The sequence below is a fragment of the Tubulanus polymorphus genome, chromosome 3 (assembly GCF_964204645.1).
Source record: "Tubulanus polymorphus chromosome 3, tnTubPoly1.2, whole genome shotgun sequence".
Lineage (NCBI taxonomy): Eukaryota > Metazoa > Nemertea > Palaeonemertea > Tubulaniformes > Tubulanidae > Tubulanus > Tubulanus polymorphus.
Genome location: NC_134027.1, coordinates 22,595,718 through 22,615,947, shown reverse-complemented (window position 1 = coordinate 22,615,947; position 20,230 = coordinate 22,595,718). Strand labels below are relative to the sequence as shown.

Below are 20,230 nucleotides of genomic sequence, written 5' to 3'. Positions count from 1 at the left end.
TGCTTGTAACAGTTTCACTCGCAATCGAGAATCGCAAAAGAGATGGAGAGATTTTCTATATGACATTTTCACACAAATACATGTTTGACGAGATAATCGTGAATATTTCTAGACAAAAATCTGCTGTGGATATTAGTCAACCATTGATTCCTAGTTTCATTCACTTAATACTACTTAAACCGGTACTGTGGATCGGTAGATGTGACGCACGCACGGACGCATGTATATTTTTTCTAATACACTCCTTAAACTAAACACATTTAACGCTTAATTCCATTGCAACATTTCTGCAAATAAAGAACGACAGGTTAGATCCAGGACGAAAGCCACTAAATATTTGGATGGATATATGAAAGCTGTGGATACTGGAGTGTGTAATGGGTAGTGTAGTGTGATCTGTATGCATTTGTGGCCAGCACACAGATCACATTGTTCATTGGGGTTTAGTACAGGACTCGCGAGATTTTCAACAACACGGAAGCAACGTGTAATAAATGATGACTTGAATTGCATGAGTAGTACCACCCCTCATTATTGTTGGAAAACTAAACGTTCCGCACTGACTAAAAATTAGTAATAATAATTAATAACATTTTAGAAATGGCCAGAATTTTAACTTAGGTTCTATCTCATTTTTTTTTATAATTGCGATTGGTATAATTTTTTTTTAAACGGCCGTTAAGGCTTCATGTTTCGTCAGCAATTCACTGCAAATAGTTACGCAACTACGCACATTTCAGTGTTTTTGGCAGCTGTACACTCAATCGGCACCGTTCGTGACTAGCTTCACTGCGGAATTATCATTAATTAATATCGCCATATCACATCATCAACTTATATTGTGCCTTAAAACCCTAACAGCCGAAATAATTGAAATGCACACACGATTTCTATCATTGAAAATTGAGAGAGTGGCCGTGTTTGTGTTCTGCGGCTTTGCGTAAATCCCGCGGGGTGGCGCCACCACCGCGGGGAGTGGGGCCGATACGTCCAGTTTTCAAATTCATTTCTTAATTTCCACTATCAACATTAGATTGATATTCATCAATGAGAAACACAAGTAAGAGTTAATGAGAAACGCAGTAATAGTTAATGTGCTTCCATGCACTGGACTCGACCTTGGGACCTTCGCTATCTGAGAAGGTTGTCGAATACTATAGTTTACGGGTAGAAGTTTTCCTGCTCAGCGGTGGGAATTCACTTTGATATCATTCTGACCTCGCTAAGAACGAACTTTTGAGCAAACATTGCCCAACGTGCTCAGATGTTTTACGTATATTTCACCATTTACAATGAATTCTGCAACAACGAACATTTACATCGAATTTAGTTACATTTACATTTAGCACAGCAATAAACTTTCATGAATTTGAGTGTATTTTGTCAGGTTTCAAAGAATTGACTTTTCATTTGGTGCGAACAATAAATCGTGAACTTCCATTCAAAAAACATTATTTCATTTGCGTTACATTATTTCCAGTCAGTCAGTCTACACAAGAGTTTGCCTTCACGCGTGAATCAGACATTTAGTATCTGCTTTCCTCATGAATCATGAATTTAACTCAGATGCAAATCGGTCGACCTTATGCTAGTTACACAGTACTAATGTCCCTGGTGAACAGGTCTGGAATCTACCGCACGGCGTCATTGGTCATTTTAATCATCTTTTTCGTGCTTGGAGCCTTTGGAAATTTAGCCACTTTCCTGATAATGATAAGTCGCAGATTCCGCAGTTTATCTTACGCGAACTATCTGATCGTTTTGTCTCTCAGTGATTCCATATACTGTATCAATTTTACGCTGATGCCTGTTTTACAGCTAGTTCTATGGCACGTAGAAAGTGGTCCTATATTTCTGATGAATTCACTGGCCAGTTGTCAAATCTATGAATTTGCGATGACACTTGCAGCGGGCAATAGTTCGTGGTTGATAGAAGCGGTATCCCTAGAACGTGCGGCAGTTGTGCTCTTCCCGTTCACATCTCGTTTCATATGTACACCGAGATTCGCTAGAATTGCTACATTAATAATCATTGCAGTGAATTTCCCGACCAGTTTTTCGGATGTTACTATGAATTATTCGACCAAATTACATTTTTCTCCATATTTGACATCCAAGCTTATCTTTTACCGTTAGCTTTGATCATTACATCAAATTCTGTTATAATCGTTCAGTTATTCAGAGGTCCAAAAAGCGTTTCGTCTGATCAGAAAACTACAAAATCGAAACGTACAACGCTAATGCTTGTAACAGTTTCATTCGCATTCGCGATATGTAATCTTCCATCTGCTATCAATACATTTTTACCAATTTCACCGGAGCAGAAAGAATTTCTTTATGACATTTTTGGTCAGTTCTACATTTTCAACTATGTGGTAAATTTCTACATCTATCTTTTGCTGGGACGAGAAATTCGTGAATATTTCTGTATGAAAATTCGCTGTAGAAATCTACACGCATAACCATTGATTTCAAGCAGATCCACTCATACAACTTAAGCCCGTTGACAGGTTACAGTGACATTCGGCAAATTACATTATGTGGATTTGAAAGCAAAAAAAATATAAAACTTTGGATGATTTGGAATTCCCTTTTCACGACTTCCCACAAATTATAGAAATCTTTATTCTTATTTGTGTCGAATTCACTTTTTAGCTTATTTCATTTTATTGCTACATTCTGTTACAAGTTTTCATCGAATAAAGAATAAGAAACTACATCGTATATAAACGATTGTGTTAACGCATCCAAGTTGCTCCAATGTATTCTTTTTGCCGATCAAACCGATATGCATAAATGAAGAAGCATATGTCTATTCATGGACGTATAAATTAAATCGTGGTTATATGTATTAGGAGATATTTAACGTTTGTAAGTTCCAGATCATTTACTATTCCTTTACATCTTCGTAAAAGTCTGGCTCGATTTCTGAAAAGAAAATGTAATGAAAAGAAAATTAGAAACATTGAAGGTAATGAATAAACATGTTCCAGATCATAAGAAAGATGGCTGATCTGAAAATGACAAGGTTCCGCTTGCATATATTTTGAAAAACATATTTGAAAAACCATATTTGATACAAGAAATGATGACATCTATACCTGTGGATGTTTCTAAAATATTTTGACGATACTTACCGCTAAAAGCCGTGTTTATATACGGTGATGCCGTGGCGTAATCACCTGAAATATTAGAGGCACATGATTATATCACCCAAAAATATCAAAGGTTATTGAAATGGAGTATTTCTTAATTCCCTGCTAATATACGTACGAGAATCTGTGTCCACGACTTCAGTACTTTCAGAATAAACTGCGGTGAAAATGATTCATGAACTAATCATTACAATTCATCATGTTCAAATTAACATTATCACAAGATTAAATATGTAGAAAGGGGTTGATTTCTTTATCGATGCCATTTATACGGAAGCGATAAGGGGCCTCGAGATGTCGCGTTCCAACTCGACAAGTCGTCATATTTATGTCGACATATCGCGATATATCGCGTCAAGTCGACATGAATATGTCGATACATCGTGACATTTTGACGACCTATTTCGTTCTCTCGACCACTTTCCTCGCGACAAGTTGACATATTCGTGACGACTTGAAACTCAGTCGCCATATCACTGGCGTCCTCATCTTACATTTAGACGTGTCTTCAAATGACGGCTTGTCCCGTGGAAAATGGGCGAAAAAGCGAAATTTGTCGTGAAAACGTCACGATATGTCGACATATTCATGTCGACTTGACGCGATATATCGCATTATATCGACATAAATATGGCGACTTGTCGAGTTTGAACGCGACATCTCGAGGCCCTTTATCGCTTCCGTACATTTAGATGCCGTCATCGTTGATAGAAGAATTGACAGTAACATATAAACACGGAAATCGAAAGAGAACGTAGATAATTTATCTTCTGGAAGAGTGCAATCGAAAAGGGTCAACGCTAAAGTATATTTTGAATATATTTAATCACTAGTTACCTGCCATCGATTCTTCAGTTTTTCTGAAACGAGAAGTTTAAATGCGAAATATAATTCAGCTAGTATTCTACGTATAAATGGAGATGGAATTGTCTGTCGATTTCGCTCCAAACTACCTAAACGAGGAACTGAATAGCATTCTGCTTATATCGTCTAACCATCTTTGTTGAATTAATATTATCCGCCATTTTGTAAATTACAAAACATAAGAGCTGCTGATCGGAGAAAACAATAAAAAGTCAAATGAACTAAACAATCAACAATAATTGACTAGCTGTCATTTTAAAAGCCAAAATGATAGGCGTGACTAATCTATAATGGGACATAGCATGGCATGGTACGGCATGGCATCTTTATTTGAGCGACATGTGTATAAGTATAATCATTTTCGTTTGTTTACAATTTCTTTTTCAAATTATTGTGGTTCAGAATACCGGGTTAGGCCCTAATATTTATTTCTTGATATATTCTATACCAGGCCTCGGACACAAAACGACTTGCTTCCATTTGACAATTTTGCATCAAAAATATAAATTTCTCGTTCAATTCATAGTTCTAAACGCGTTGTTATTTTGATCAACTGCCGTAAAAAGAATGTTTCTTTGTTGGTCATGCAGCGCCGGCATTCAACAGTAAAGTCATGAATTTCCGATTCAATACGATTTAAATGGAACACAGCAGTCTTGTTTTTCGGTAAATGCATTCAAGGTGGCATTTGGTGTCGGTACAAAACAAAGGGCGGAAAATTGGTAAAACAAACTCACGTTCTATTTGGGTTGTTGTTGAAGGCGCGTCCGGGGCCGTTTCTGAGTTGTTTTATCAAAAGTACGATCACTACGACCACTACAAGAACAAACGATATGCTACCAATAACAACACCGGCAATAATCAGCGTATCTAGAGAGGGCTGTTCTTGCTTTCCGTAAGAATGGGATCGGTTCGCTGAAACAATACATTTTATAATTTCCCGAACACAGCGATGATAAATTACAGAACGAGGCGTCTTACCTTCTTCCAAATGAAGCTCTCTGCGTGCGATGACGCCATCAATATTAGCTATGATAAGTTTGTACTTGTAAGCATGGCCGGGGTTGATATTGATCGCAATACGTATCGAAAGATCGGCACCGGCACTTTTTACAGGTTTGGTAGATTGACATTGGTTTGTATCTTTAGTATAGTATTCCACGTAGACGCTGTACCCTGACTGAAATGACTGGCAAATCACCAGAACAAAATCGTCTTTCGTTGTGATTGTAGCTGTACTTAAAGCTAATACGATTTCACTCGGAATACCTAAAAATGTATCATAAACATGATTACTTTCGAGCACAGTTTTGAAGACATACGGAGCTTGAAGCCGAGTTTTTCCTAAATCCGAGAAGAGAATTATGTAGACATTTCTTACTATTTGTTCTAGTTGTAACTATATCAGTAAATGGACTTGTATTATCACCGGGATTTAAGTTGATACTTTTCACTTTGAACTGATAATCAGTCGCTGGTTTTAATCCGGTTACATTTGTTCGCACCCATTTTCCGTAACCGGGATCAGGTATTCCAGTTTTATTGATGAATTGTATGGAGTCTGAAGCTCTGTAACTGACGGTGAACGTTTGTTCGGAGCCACCATTGAATGCAGACGTCCATTCCAGCTCCACAGATGCAGCTCATCGTGTGTAGGCTACCAGCTTTACGAGGGATTGTGGGGGTCCTAAAGTTAACAGAAATAAGATGATGGACTTCATGGGAATAGCGACCTTGGCGGCGTTGAATGTCAGCTTTTCAGATGATAGTAGGATATCAGGCGCTGATCCAGGATTTCGTAGAGGGGAGCGTGCTGTCAGTGTAAAGCCCGAGAGGGGGACTTATGCCGACGATGTGATCTTTCTTAAATTTCGGTAATACGTTGAACCTACATTTTGCATCCGATCAAAGAGGGATCATACAATGAATCGCAAAGGCGTGTGACGGGCTTTAAATGCAGCAAAAATGTCGGCATCGGAAAAGTATTGTTGACTCTAAAGCTGGGGCAAATCTTTACTACTATCGTATCGTCGTATGATCGTATGCGATCATGAGATAAATCGCAAAAGGTGTGCCGTGGGCTTAAGGGGGGGGGGGTTCTACAGCACCCCGAGCACCCCCTCTGGATCCGCGCCTGGGTATACTGCGGGACTCAAATAGTAGGTACGCATCCACATGCATCGCATACATGTAGACCGGGAGCTGGCTAAATTTATTCAAGTGAAAAGAGGAATGCATGATTTCTCTTTCAAAATGCAGTTTATACACCAGAATAATGAAAAATGGCGGTCGAAGATCGGGGAACGCACAAAAATGTACGTATGTACTGTTTTGAATTTACTGGTCTTATACTTTACCAGGCTCTGTGAGTTTAAGTAAAACTCTGCCTCCGCCACATGAGTTACTGAGATCACATTCATAGATTCCATAATCAGACGTTTGAACAGATTTCACAGTTAATTCACAATGAGTTTTGTTAATCACGGAAAAATTTAAGTTTCTCATCATATAATTATTGCAACTCCATTTTGCTGCTGGATTTGCGTCACAGTTAAACATGATTTTGGCAGTTTCTCCTATTTTCGCAGCCAAGGGTTTGACGGCCTCAACTGGTGGTGGAACTATGAAAATTATAAAAGAATGGTACTTTAGTGATGCACTTCCTTTTAAGATTTGAAATATTTTTCTTTTTTTGAGAAAGACAATAATCTGCTATTTAAATTGATATTTATGCCTTGATCCAGTTCCACAATTACGTGATTAATTCAATTCCTGCCTGAATTTGGCATCTATCTTGGGACAGGTTGATGCTGCACAATGGTGTACGCTGTGGTTACCTCATTTTGTTGTTGACAAAAGCGATATTCATAGATATTGTTTAAACCCCTATATTTACCAGTGGACGTCTGTATCGCCTCTTAGATATTATATATGGGGGGATCCAGACACCCGGTACAGTTGAGAAATGCCAAGCGAAAGCGAGACTAGCATACGATACAACATCATGCGTAACATTGTGATCTTATTCCTGTCAGGGTATGAAAACATTATTAGACTGTCCAGATAGATTGACACCACTCCATTTATACGTCAGTCCTGTAGCTCCAGACTGTGAACCGTCACATGTGATTGTTAATGGTGAATTCTCCTGTACTGCGACGATGTTGTTGATGGCGGTGTCTGGTCGAGATGTCAGAAATGGTCCGCTCGGGGGTACTGAAAATGTGAAAGTACGTAGATTCATCAATAACCGAATAAAACATTTTACAGTTTACTTGATTTTTGCTTACAATATTAATCTTTAATGAAACAATTCATAATCAGACGTCATATAGAAGCATACACTACGAGTAAACGTTTTCCGCTTCAGTAGACAATAAAGTAGGCCTATTTCTAGTTAATTCTAATTCAAAAAACGACTCAATATTTGAGAAAACTCAATCAGATCCAAATGAAATGGTATTTCACTATTAATCATTTTAACTAAACAACCGATATCGTGGGATCGTGGGGGATATAGTTTTTCAAATACCCTATTTTTACAATGTTGACGATAGGAGAAATACTTAACACCGCATTACTTGGACTTTTGTCATCGCGCTGGAGATTATTTTCGAGCGCCCTCCGGCACCAATAATCACACTTATTACGATATAGATTTGTTTTTTGTTGACGTTGTTGACAAGGTTTTGACGATGTTGACGATGATGACGGTGTTGACGATGATGATGGTGTTGACGATGTTGACGATGTTGACGATGATGACGATTTTGACGATGTTGACGATGATGATGGTGTTGACGATGTTGACGATGATGACGGTGTTGACGATGTTGACGATGTTGACGAGGTTTTGACGATGTTGACAATAGGATAAAATCCAGGACCGAATTACTGCTTTTATGATGTTGTAAGTTTCCACCTCAAGAACTATTTTACCGGATACTTGAGTTGAACCGGCTCAACTCCAGTATCCGGGAGTGCCGGTATGTCGGGAGTGCCGGTATGTCGGGAGTGCCGGTATGTCGGAATGTCGTTATGTCGGGAATGTTAAGATTGGCAGATATTTGGTCAGCATTGTGCGTATTGATACGTCAGGCAAAAAGGCCATATTTTATACTTGAGCCCATTATTGTATCATTTTACTTTCTCTGATGATGGGGTTTAGAAGTAACCCCAAAACTGTTAATTAGAAAATAAACTCATATCTATTGTGGGTTTTTATTTGGTACAATCTTGGTCAAATCTTGAAGAATTGCCCTGTGATACTCATACTTATGAAAGTTTATGGCGGATTGTAATTCTCAGATATCAGAGTTCCATAGTGCAGGGAAGTGTGATGAGTGTCATCACACTTCCCTGCATAGTGGTAGCTTGTGATTAAACATAAGAATAGTTCCTTTTCATTTTCCAAGTGCATATGAAAATTCATTCACTCCCCGAGATCTAAGGAACAGGCTCCTGATAATTGTATCCATTGGGTTTATATAATATATACTTGCTAACTATAGCAACTTTGATATATAACTGACTCATCGTGTTGAAGTTTTAGACGAAATTAATTGAGGACTAGGACGAGTTTAGTCAATTTGAATTTCACGAAATGTCCACCATTTTGTGTTAATTACAGATTTTTGTAAACAATTGTTCTCGTATTTGGAGATAAATTCCTACTAACCATTTGTTTCGGTGTACACCATCGTTAGACACACGAACAGGGTCACGCCTGAACACTTCTGCAAAAGTATCTAAAATATTACAATTGCCCTAATTTCAACTTGAATTCAAGTTGAAAACACATGAACTTGGGTCGGAACATATCGCATCTGGACGCCTGTGGACCCAGAGTTAAATTGAACTCAAAATTGTGTAGCGGGCAGTTGCACAGAAAAAAGCATAGATTTAAAACCAGTCTAAGACCAACTTAGTTCCATAGCCAGTCCAACAACTTATGACTAGTCTAATGATTTAACCACTTTTGCACTTATGTTAGGACGGTGAAACTGGGCCCAAACGACCTGATTCCGACAACATCTGATCTTTATAGACCAGTTAATCATATAAAGCAAACCCAAGATAGATCTTACGTACCTTTATAAACATGTTGCACCGTTGCCTTTTGTGAACAACAACCACAGACCTCTTATAAAGAAAATATCATCATATTCTTATGGAAACTGGAATGACAATATTTTTCATCTAGGTCATTAGTTTTTACACACTATATAGCCAATTTCTATTTCAAAAGTAAACTGGGACCAAAACTTGGGGCCGAAACTGCGTAGGCCTATATGTATGTGTCTTAACAGCCAACGCAAGAGATTGTTTCGAACAAGGGGCCTCTTGGTGTCCTCCACTCAACCAACCGAGCTACCCGCACGGATCTAATTACTAAATGAGTTAAGAATTGACTTACTTGACTTTTGTGATCTTTTTCGATGTTTTACGTTAAGATGCTTGTTAGATTATTATTAGGTGTATTGTGTAATTTGTAATTGTATTTGTATGTATTTTGTATGTATTTGTATTTTGTAGCTTTTGTTGTCTGGAAATTAATAAATTCTTGTACTGTGTTCGTGAATTCGTCTTCTTTATTATTTGATAGCAGTTTCAAAATCATGATTATCAGATAATTTTCCACTTAATTCTTACTTTTTCAGTGACGTCATAGATTTGAAATAAAGCAACGCTTTTATAATATGAAATGAAATAATACTAAAAATGACAGAATGTAGTAACACTGAAAAACGAAAGTGTTTTTCAATAAAAGTGTGTTCATTTTGTGAACTTACACACTTACATGCGATACGCAAAAACAATTTTCGTCTCTGATTCATGAAGATTTTGATGTGTGCTTAAAGATGAACTTACCACAGAAATAAACAAATTCCCCATCAAAGTTACTACTATATTGAATGTGACTGCGCGATCTACGTTGCAGAAATGTACAAAAAGAATGTTTGTATATGAAAGAAGGTTTGTTCCAACCAGGAAGTATTGTGCAAGACGGTGAGCTTGGTATTCAAAGATATCGAAATTGTGAAAACTGGATTTTGCAGTAAGCCATATGCAGGAAGTTGTTCCGAGCATTGTTAATGACAAACTAACAAAACTAAAAAGAAAGTTGAACCTGTTTGATGATTATTCACCTGCGCAATATGCTACTCGAATTGAAAATTTAGAATGTTATTGTGTGCCATCGGAAAAATCAGAAAAGTGATTGAAATTTTTCACTTAATCATGTCGAGCCATATTGTATGATTTTGTAATTATTGTCACGTTTTGCTCCCTGCAAATTTCTTTTTGTCGGGCAATGAATTGAATTGAAATTGAAAATTTAATTCATTATGTGAGGATCAGCTAGTTGTGGAGGAGCCGTGTTAACCTTGTATCGCATCACTCAACGTGAAGACAAGTACGGTACTAAACTTTGAAGGTTAACTAGATTTATTTGAAGTATAAGCTTTCGCTAATATTATATAGTAGCTTCATCAGGAAAATGGACTCATTATCCGATGAGGTGAGCCGTAAACACCCTCTACCCTACTGGACTGGTGATCTGCGGGTTTTCAACTCGTTTCAACAAACAACGATATCCAAGACGAAACGAATTATCGGCCGCAGATTTCTTTGGATAGTCAGTCACCTGTCGTCTTTAGCCAGACCTTCACACATTGGTTAGATTTAAAGAAAACTTGATTTTCTTTTGACTCACGAAATATTTTTCGATGGAAATTTATTTTTCATGACGAAATTATTTTTTTGTCGGGATGTATTTTCATGGCCCTTAGTAGCAGCCACCATAGTAGTTACAGTGGAATTCAGTAAATTACATTGTATATCAATTTGTAAACTCCAAAACAAATTTAAAAAAACTACGGATAACTAGAATTCTTCTTCCGCGACTTCCCACAAATTATTGAAATCATAATCTTAACTTAACTTCTGAGCTTAATTGAATGACGAATAGAACTCTTCCTAGTTATCAAATTGTTTCTAAATTTTCATTCAATGTTATCAAATCGATATGACTGAATAAAATACGGATTACTTAGACTGTGTGTGTGTGTGGCTGTACTGGTCTCGAACTCGGTACCTCCGCTATCTGAGACGGTTGTCGAACTCCATCTAGCCACGGTTCATGATTGATTACTTTACTTGCTTATTTAATATGATATTATTCTGTGAGCGGACGTAGAACGAATTTAACGTGTACAAACATTTTCCAATTTTTTTCATATTATTTCACCATTTACAAAGAATAACATTTATATCTTGCACGATAATAATAAACTTTAACTAACAAACTCTGAGTGCAAATTGTGTCTTATTTCTGAGAATTGATTTGCAAACAACACATTGTGAGCTTCAACAAATAAGACAGTGCTATAATTTGCGTTGCGTTGGTCTATTCATACAGTCAGTCTATACCTTCAAGAGAACTTTTCTCGCGTGAATCATGAATTCATCTCTGATGCAGATCGGTCGAACTTACAACAGTTACATTGTCATCATGTCTGTGGCGAACAGGTCTGGCATCTACCGCACTGCGTCATTGGTCATTCTGCCTATCCTGTTCCTGTTAGGAGCTTTCGGTAATTCGGCTACTTTCCTGATGATGATAAGTCGCAGATTTCGCAGTTTATCTTACGCTAACTATCTGATCGCTTTGTCTCTCAGTGATTCTATGTACTGCATTAATTGTACACTGATGCCTGTTTTACAGTTTGTTCTCATGTACGGTAGGAATGGTCCTATATTCATGATGAATTCACTGATCAGTTGTCAAATATATGAATTCATAATGGATCTTGCGGTCATCAAATGTTCCTGGTTATTAGTAGCTATATCTCTCGAACGTGCAGCAGTTGTGCTCTTCCCTTTCACATCTCGTTTCATATGTACACCGAGATTCGCTAGATTTGTTATAATGATAATTACCGCAGTGAATGTGCTGGTTCTATGTCTTTTACCTACTTTTTCGATACATTTTCCCGATGAAATTTTCGGATGCTACCACCATGATATATTTGACCAAATAACACTTTTTTCCGTAATTGACATACACGTACACATAATACCGTTAACCTTGATAATTTCATCAAATTCTGTTATAATCGTTCAGTTATTCAGAGGTTTAAAAATCGTTTCGTCTGATCAGAAAACTACAAAATCAAAACGTACAACTATAATGCTTGTAACAGTTTCACTCGCATTTGCAATGTTCACACTTCCAACCACTATTGTTACATTTTTACCAGTCTCCCCGGAACAGAGAGAGTTTCTATATGACATTTTCAATCAATTCCATGTTTGTAACTTTTCGGTAAATTTTTACATATACCTTTTATTGGGACGGGAAGTTCGCAAATATTTCTGTATGAAAATCCGCTGTAGAAATTCAGTAAAAAATAACAATTGATTTCAAGTTTAATTCACTTCATACAACTTTAACCTGTATTTAGTGTGGACTTGAAACGGTGACAATCAGTAAATCGTAAATTCTCAAATTGTCGTACATTTTATTGTTTACTTAATTGTACAACTCCAAAAATTTGTACAACTGGAATTTTTAATAATAATAAAGAATAATGAATAATGTAAAAAATTCAGAGACATCGAGCTTAGACTGTGCATTCGTAGAAATGGTTTCCATATTGAACACAAGTCCTGGAGCAGCTTTATTAGTAAAGAGGACCAATTATTTCTGTCGAGGAGAATAAGGATTCTTTCATTGCGTACGTTCAATAAGCGTATAGAATAGAATCCTTATTTCTTGTTTTTGGTTCGACTCCATTTTCATGGCCATTCAAAACACGTTAATTTCATAACAAATACAGTGGTGAATTTTGGCGTTGATTTTGTAATGAAATGTATTTCACGAGTCTTATTTTATATTTAAGGAGTTTTCAGTCGTGATAATATCGACCCTTTCCCCATTGTTTGAATATTTTTGCTGTGCTCAAATCGTAAATGCTAGTTCCCTAGACTGACGGTTACAGATGAAGCCTGCCGACACAACAACCAGCCGGTTACAAAACACATCAACGTATCTTTAAGGTCCAATAAGCCTGTTCTGATGTTTCACGTTGTTGTGTGGTTTCACTCGTCTCAGCGTGTTCCCGGTTTAGGGTACAGGATGGGACTGATATACTTAATTAATTTTTTTAAATTTTGTCTAAACACCCTCAACCCGCTAAGCGCTACGCAGGGCAATATAAGCGGGTTCGATGTTTCTTTTTCCCAATGGGGGAGAGACCAGAGAAGATAACCTTCGACCAAGAAACTCTGTCGCCACCAGGGTTTGAACCCATTAACCCTGGATTGACGAGACCAGTGAGTATAAAACACGGGGAGGTGACGAAGTTTTCATCTATAAATGTGCGATTTCTATTATACTCGATTTGCTGCGTTGTCGTGGCTAATACATTATTTTCACAAATAAATGTTTACGATTCTATTCTTCCATCAATACTCTATACTCCGCTCGAGCCGGATCTCATCTTGGGACCGTAATGATATGACCGACTCGAGTGATATCTGAGTTGGATGTCTTGTAAAAGTTGTCCGAAATCTTTCAAAAAACATCTCAGAATCGAACGGTTATTCGGCTTGATCGGATCATGATCGATCGAAATCCACTGTAGTAGGAGTACGCGTTATTATGACTGATAAATTATTTTTTTTATATTACTAAAGACGTTTCACAAATTGATAGTGTCTCACAGTCGGATGGAATAATATGATATATAACTGTCACATCACTAGTAAGTGTCATATAAAATAAAAGTTTTAATTTCAGATTGAAAAACGAAGTTTGTTAGTGTTTTGTGAGGTCGCCGTGTGTGGAGCCAGCGGCCATTATCTTTTCAAACGTATCATCAGTACCAAGACATTTTTTCTCGGATTTATTGCAGAATAACCACTCAAAAAACAGATACACTCAAAAACCCCAGCAACTGTATCCCAAGCCCATCGACGAGTGCCTGTGCTTTCACAACAATTAGTAACTGGGTTTTCCCGCGGGAATACCCGGGTCGGACAAGGCACCGGACCAATCAATGCACTAAGTTAGCTTCGAATCACACTTAGCACGCAATTTTTCTGACATTGTTCTATGATACCGTTCAACAGCATCAGTCAGAATATAGTCGGAAAAAAGATTGGCATGAGAACAATCATCGGTTATCGAAGTTATTCCACTTATTGCGATCTTAGTAGATTTGAGCATGGTCGCTCTAGCTTGGGCCATAGTTTCAGACGTGAAATGTGCTACTACCAAACATGTACCGCGGTTCCTTAAAAAATATTTTGATAGAAACCGCCGTCTAGTACCGATAGACAGTTTTTTAGACTCAAGGAATCAACACGGAGGAGCAACTAAGTAACAGCTTTCTCTTCACAAATAGAACGGAATTAAGAAAAGATACCACTTCGTATATTATTTTTAATATCATTCAACAACTTTTATTAACTCTTCTAGATACACCACATTCGCATTAATCACAAGTTAGATGCACGAGACGCATTAAAAACCCAAATAAAAACATACCTCAGTTTCGTCTTAATACGACCAGTTAAAGAGTGCAGTCTAAATAAATCATCGTTTTTATATCCATTTTACGATGCAGCATATATTCAATTAGTTAAATGTTTATTAATGGTAACATACACAGAACTCGTAGATGCGGTCTCATGCAATGTTGATAGATAAATTGCCTACGTAGGTTCTCCAATTTCAAGTCTGGAGGTATCGTTAATTTGTTGAGTGACGATAGTAATAGATTATCGCATAGGCCTACCAGGTACCGGCAATGAAAATATGCGTCCGGTGCCATGTCCAACACGGGGTATCCCTTGGAAAAAAACTCGGTTACTATGTATAGTGAAAATGAAGAAATTCTGTGTTTTCGGAAAATTCTGCGATTCCGTGATATGACAACACCGATTCATTCTGCCACACTGCTGATACTAAACGATCGTAATGTTGAAAAATCTGTAGGTAAATTTCTACGTACTAATCACCAATAAAGATATTAATATCAATAATTTCCAGTCAAATCTTCATATCTAGGTCGGTGTCATCCTCTGAAATGGCGTAGTGGATTTATTCTTGTTATAAATAACTCTTTCAAAGTATACAAACCGGTCGATGTATTTGTCAATTATGGTATGGTGTTCACGTGAGGTATGTAGATTTGAACGAGTTTGGTAAAAATATGAATACGTATGACATCAGGCAGTCGCTGACCAATTCCATAACTACTCAATTTTTGATAATCCCATAAACCATATTAGCGACAATAAATCTTTTTTTAACCAACGGAGGAACTATCATAGGATCATTTGATACTTCATAGTGCATTGGATAAACCGGGGTTCATGGTATAATCACATCTGTCCCATTTTGGATTAATCCATAATGGTTTGTTTTCGGTTAGTTTTGGAAGTACCGGAAGTTAGCTTGAGTCCTGCTTCACGCACAATAATTAATGATGACGGTGACAATACATTCAAGTACAAGCAACAGGTATTTTATTTCACGAGAATCATTTATATTCTATACCGGTACGTGAGTATAGTTCCACACTGGGAACATATTAAACAACTGATATTGCTTGTCCATGTAAAATCTTCCGTAACAAAAGCCTAGCTCACGACATTCTCCGCTAACTAAGCCTATTCTTCTACAGAATACACCATACCCACCAGCTGCCTTACACGCATCTCTAATTGCTCCATGGATTGTAACACCTCCAACTGGTGAATAAGCCACGAAAAAGAGCAGAATCACTAAAATATAGAACATAATAATGACCATAGTAGCTGATATTGAGCTAGCAGTCGTGTGGCTTAGGGTTTGGTATACTTTAGAAAACTGATGCTATTAATTGATGAAAGTTTCTTTCTAAAGATACATATATCTATCGACCGTTAAATCATACTTTCCATTACTTCAAAATGAAGCCTTGAAGTCAAAGCTTGGGCATTTAAAAAGGGTGAAGGTTGCGGCGAAACCAGTCTGAAATCGCTATGAGTTTGATGCGTTAAAAGCAGTACAAAATCCAAAAAAAATGTAAAATGATAGTTAGGAAATTCAAGCAATTACAAATACACGACATTTTGATGATGTAGCACCGACTTGCACATATTATGAGAGACACTTTATATAAATCATATACAGATAAAACCGTTATATCAATATGTTTGTAATATTATTTGAAATACTATGATTTTTCTACACCGATTTTTATTGACCCCAGTCGGTGAAACCGTTTAGGATAATCAAGTTTGTTTCATAGCCTCAAAGAATGATGCTGATTACGATATTTGAATCCGTCAAATACTTGAAATAAAAGATGTTATGATACATGTAAAGCCCAAACTACCGTACTTAAAAACTTACACGATAATACAATGAATGTACGCATTTCTTAAAGGTAATCTCGAATATATTGCGATAAACCTGAAATCGAGAAACGTAAAAAGAAATTATCTAAACATTAAGGCATTTTATCGATGCGTACGCATCGCATTAGCAAAAAGAAGTTGCTTACGGTTTTAATCGTGTGCCGACAGCTATTGCGGTGTAGTACGACAATCACAATCATTTCAGCGCATATTTTATAGATATGCTGATTTTGATTGACGTGTTTCTATGAGATTTGAATATCGTATTTTCTTGAACATCTGCCTCTTATTGTGAACAAATAATACACACAAGTACATTTTATAAATCAGGCTACTGCTAACCCGATTAGTAATAGATTTTTCATTCGTAGCTTTAAGTGTATAGTAGTTTTCACGGATTAGGAAACCGTACTGGTAACTGGATTGCTAGATCAGTTAATTCGGTTAATCAGTGCCAGCTGTAATTTTTGTCAAGAATAAAGAAGTTTCCAGTTTCTAGGCGCCATTTTGTGGCGGTCCCTCAAGGTCCCCATTGTTTCGATAATTTGTGCTCATTTTTAAAACATATGTTTAGATTGAATATCATATAGTTCTGCAGTCCCTTGCTCGACGAAATTAATCTATACACCATTTTAAAGGAAATGAAATGCAGATCTTTGCGGTTCAAGTCCAGTATAGCGTGGAATAGTTCCCCGCTCAAAGATACATTTATAGAAAAGGAGTAATTCGGCTGCGACCGATTCTACTCGTCGACAATGTCTACAACCCCGATTGTCGACCGATTCTACTCGTCGACAATGTCTACAACCCCGATTGTCGACCGATTCTACTCGTCAACAATGTCTACAACCCCGATTGTCGTCCGATTGTTTGAGTCAGCGCAACCTAGGCTGGGTTTAACTTCACTGTGAGTCTAAATATATAGTGTTTTTCGTTATCAATTGACAAATTCTTAATTGATAGATAAAGTAGATCAGCTCCACTCCCCAGCGGTAATTTTAGAAAATACGATTACATAGGTAACCTAATATATGACGATATATAACATAGTAAACTTAACACTCGCGAGTCAGCCCATTAAATATGAACTGAGTTTACATCGAATTGATTTAATCAGTCGGTTAGACCTATACCCATAATGTATTTGAATTATCAAAAGAACACACTACTGCTTTTGCGAAACAAATCTGCTAGTGTCAATTATGTGAATGTTTGACAAAGCATTAGCATAAAAGCGCTCATCGTTACCCATCCAGTTCTGATATATACTTGTTTTCGTCAATGTATAGTTTTTAAGTGCTGCAACAGGCATGTTGGGAAATGAGCTGCATTTATGTCAATCTACAAAGAACCGTTTGGACGATATGTTGGTTTTGATATAGGCCACTGTGAATGTTTTCAGTCCTTTATGATGAAGAAGTAGGAGTTTTCCGCTTTCTTATACACTACAAACACTGGAGATTTTGTCATCGTGGAATGATGGCGTTGAGCCGTATAAGGCGTAGTGTGAGTTTTCTATTTGTTATGTATCTTGAAATGTCAGTTTCAAATACTGTGGCTATCAACACCGCAGATTCGGACTTGGGGCATACCAACCGTGCTGCTTGGAGTTTGTTGCAGAAATCCGGAATAAAGTGGAAGTTAGAATATCATGCATTACAGTTCAGTCAATTAGACTTCAGCCCATGGCTTTTCGTTTCGGCCGCCTTTTCTAGATATATCGCCTGTTGCGTAAGCCCACAATTATTTGGGTTTTCGGTTAAACCGTCATCTAGCCAACCTGTTGTCAAGCCCTTTTAGGTGATCGCGATGGTAACAATCTTATATCAACAGGGTTCTTGCCTAAGGATTGTCTTAGGTGGCGTTTTTTATACATCGTATTTGTTATTCAATTCTCTGTTCTGTCATGTTATAGAAACTTCCAAATTTATCTGACTATCTCCAACACAGCAAATATGTATGTACATTCCGCCAGACTCGGAATCCACAGTTACTCGGAACACACATGTTTTCACTGAGATACGCGCATTTCAGTGGAGGGTTTTTGGCTATTCGTATAATGTAAGGTCAGCGGTGGTGGATATTTGAGACAATTGACTCTGCCATCAAGGTCCTAAGTACTGCTAGCTAACATCACGGCAAACGATTTAATCAAATAACTCACATGATTGTCGACTTAATGTGAAAAAAATACACCGTGAAACTGTAAAAGTAGTAAAATGAACACAGTTATCTCTATTTCATTTCTATTTTGTTTCATATATCATTAGTGTGGATACACAAAGTCCCAACAAATGGTGGAAAGAGAATAAGTGTTTTTATTCGGATAAAGATTTCCAGTAGTCAGCTGGTTTGTTCGTGGATACAACAACAATAGTTGGTTCGCGATTATAATACAGCTTCAGATTTCTGATGCCATTGTTTAGGAACTGATCACGAAACCCTCAAATAGTTCAAGAAAATCAATTATCCAGGGTTAGCGAGTGAGGTTTGCCACGCCTCTAAACTTCAAGTGTAGGGCAAAACACAATATATGAGTGCAGTCTGATTCAGCTAATAACATTATTGCCTGAAGATTCAAGCAGCAATATTGACGGTAAGTTTGTATAGAACTGATCCATGAAATGTATCATTGTATTTGGTATAGTTGTATACGGTAAACCACGGGTAATAACGTCGTCGGATTTTGCGTAGATTCATTTTCATCATGATAATTCTTTAGTCGCGATGATTTCCCTCTATTAAGCCTTTTAAAAACAATGAATAAGCCGTTTTTGATATCGTAGACCGCTTATATCATAAACACAAGCAATCCAATTCTTAATATGGACTTTCCTAAATGTACATGCGTATGTTTAATAATCCAGAATCAAAATTAAACTTTAGTACTCTAGATATTATTCAGAACAAATGAAAAAGAGTGAAAACTCTGTTAGATTGAATTCAAATGTGGGAGAAAACTGACTTTTTACGGAGAATTAGATCGAAAGTGAGGACGGGAAATTTTAAGAAAACATTTTTTTTATCATGGACGGAAAAGCATACTTATCTCTGGCATGAAGTTTTTGCAGGATTTAAGAGAATCCGTTCTCCAACTAATAAAAAAGCCTAAGAAATCCCCCTAGATTGAATCAAGGAATTTTTATGAAAATCTGTCTATTAAAACGATCTCATTACTATACATGTTGCAATCACACATAACTGCATGATGATTCATCACGAATGGTAGTGGGTTTTCCCCACTGACTCTCTCCTCGTTCATGGGGTGTGGCGATTTCATTTATTTCATAAACTGTGTACGAAGTTTGTCGAATTTAAGATTGTGCTATTCGACCGCTATTCATTTTCTTCTCTTTATACTTAATAGTTTCGAGTGTCAAAACCAACCATTTAAGATGCGTTTACTTGTAATTCCACTCGGTAAGTTAGATTGCATTTCACATAGAGATAGATAAGTAACGAGACGAGTAGTACTGTATAGGTTAACTATTTATTTGACGCACGAGCTTTCGCTTCTAATGTATAGAAGCTTCATCGGGCTTCATTCACCTGATGAAGCTTCTATTCATTAGAAGCAAAAGCTCATGCTTCAAATGAATAGTTAACCTATAACAGTACTACTCGTCTCGTTACTTATTTTAAACATGGTTAACACGGCTACTCTACGTATATTCTCATAGAGATAAAGTAAATACATTTTAGCAGTCACTGCCTTAATACACTATATTTTACATATTTGCACTGACCATAATAAACATAAAGTGTTGAATGTGATGTTATTTCGCCAGCTTGCAAGGAAT

The 20,230-nt window shown here is 37.1% G+C and overlaps 1 protein-coding gene across 1 annotated transcript; it reads right to left on the bottom strand.

Moving 5' to 3' along the window:
- Positions 1 to 1,017: 1,017 nt before the first annotated feature.
- Positions 1,018 to 7,034, bottom strand: LOC141902194 (uncharacterized). The gene is made up of 8 exons (XM_074789835.1): positions 7,013 to 7,034; positions 5,401 to 5,661; positions 5,001 to 5,288; positions 4,757 to 4,934; positions 3,993 to 4,015; positions 3,274 to 3,312; positions 3,138 to 3,182; positions 1,018 to 2,928 (listed from the first exon to the last, which is right to left on the bottom strand). The coding sequence occupies exons 1-8, from the start codon at positions 7,032 to 7,034 to the stop codon at positions 2,891 to 2,893; spliced, it is 894 nt and encodes a 297-aa protein (XP_074645936.1). The 3' UTR covers positions 1,018 to 2,890.
- Positions 7,035 to 20,230: the final 13,196 nt, after the last annotated feature.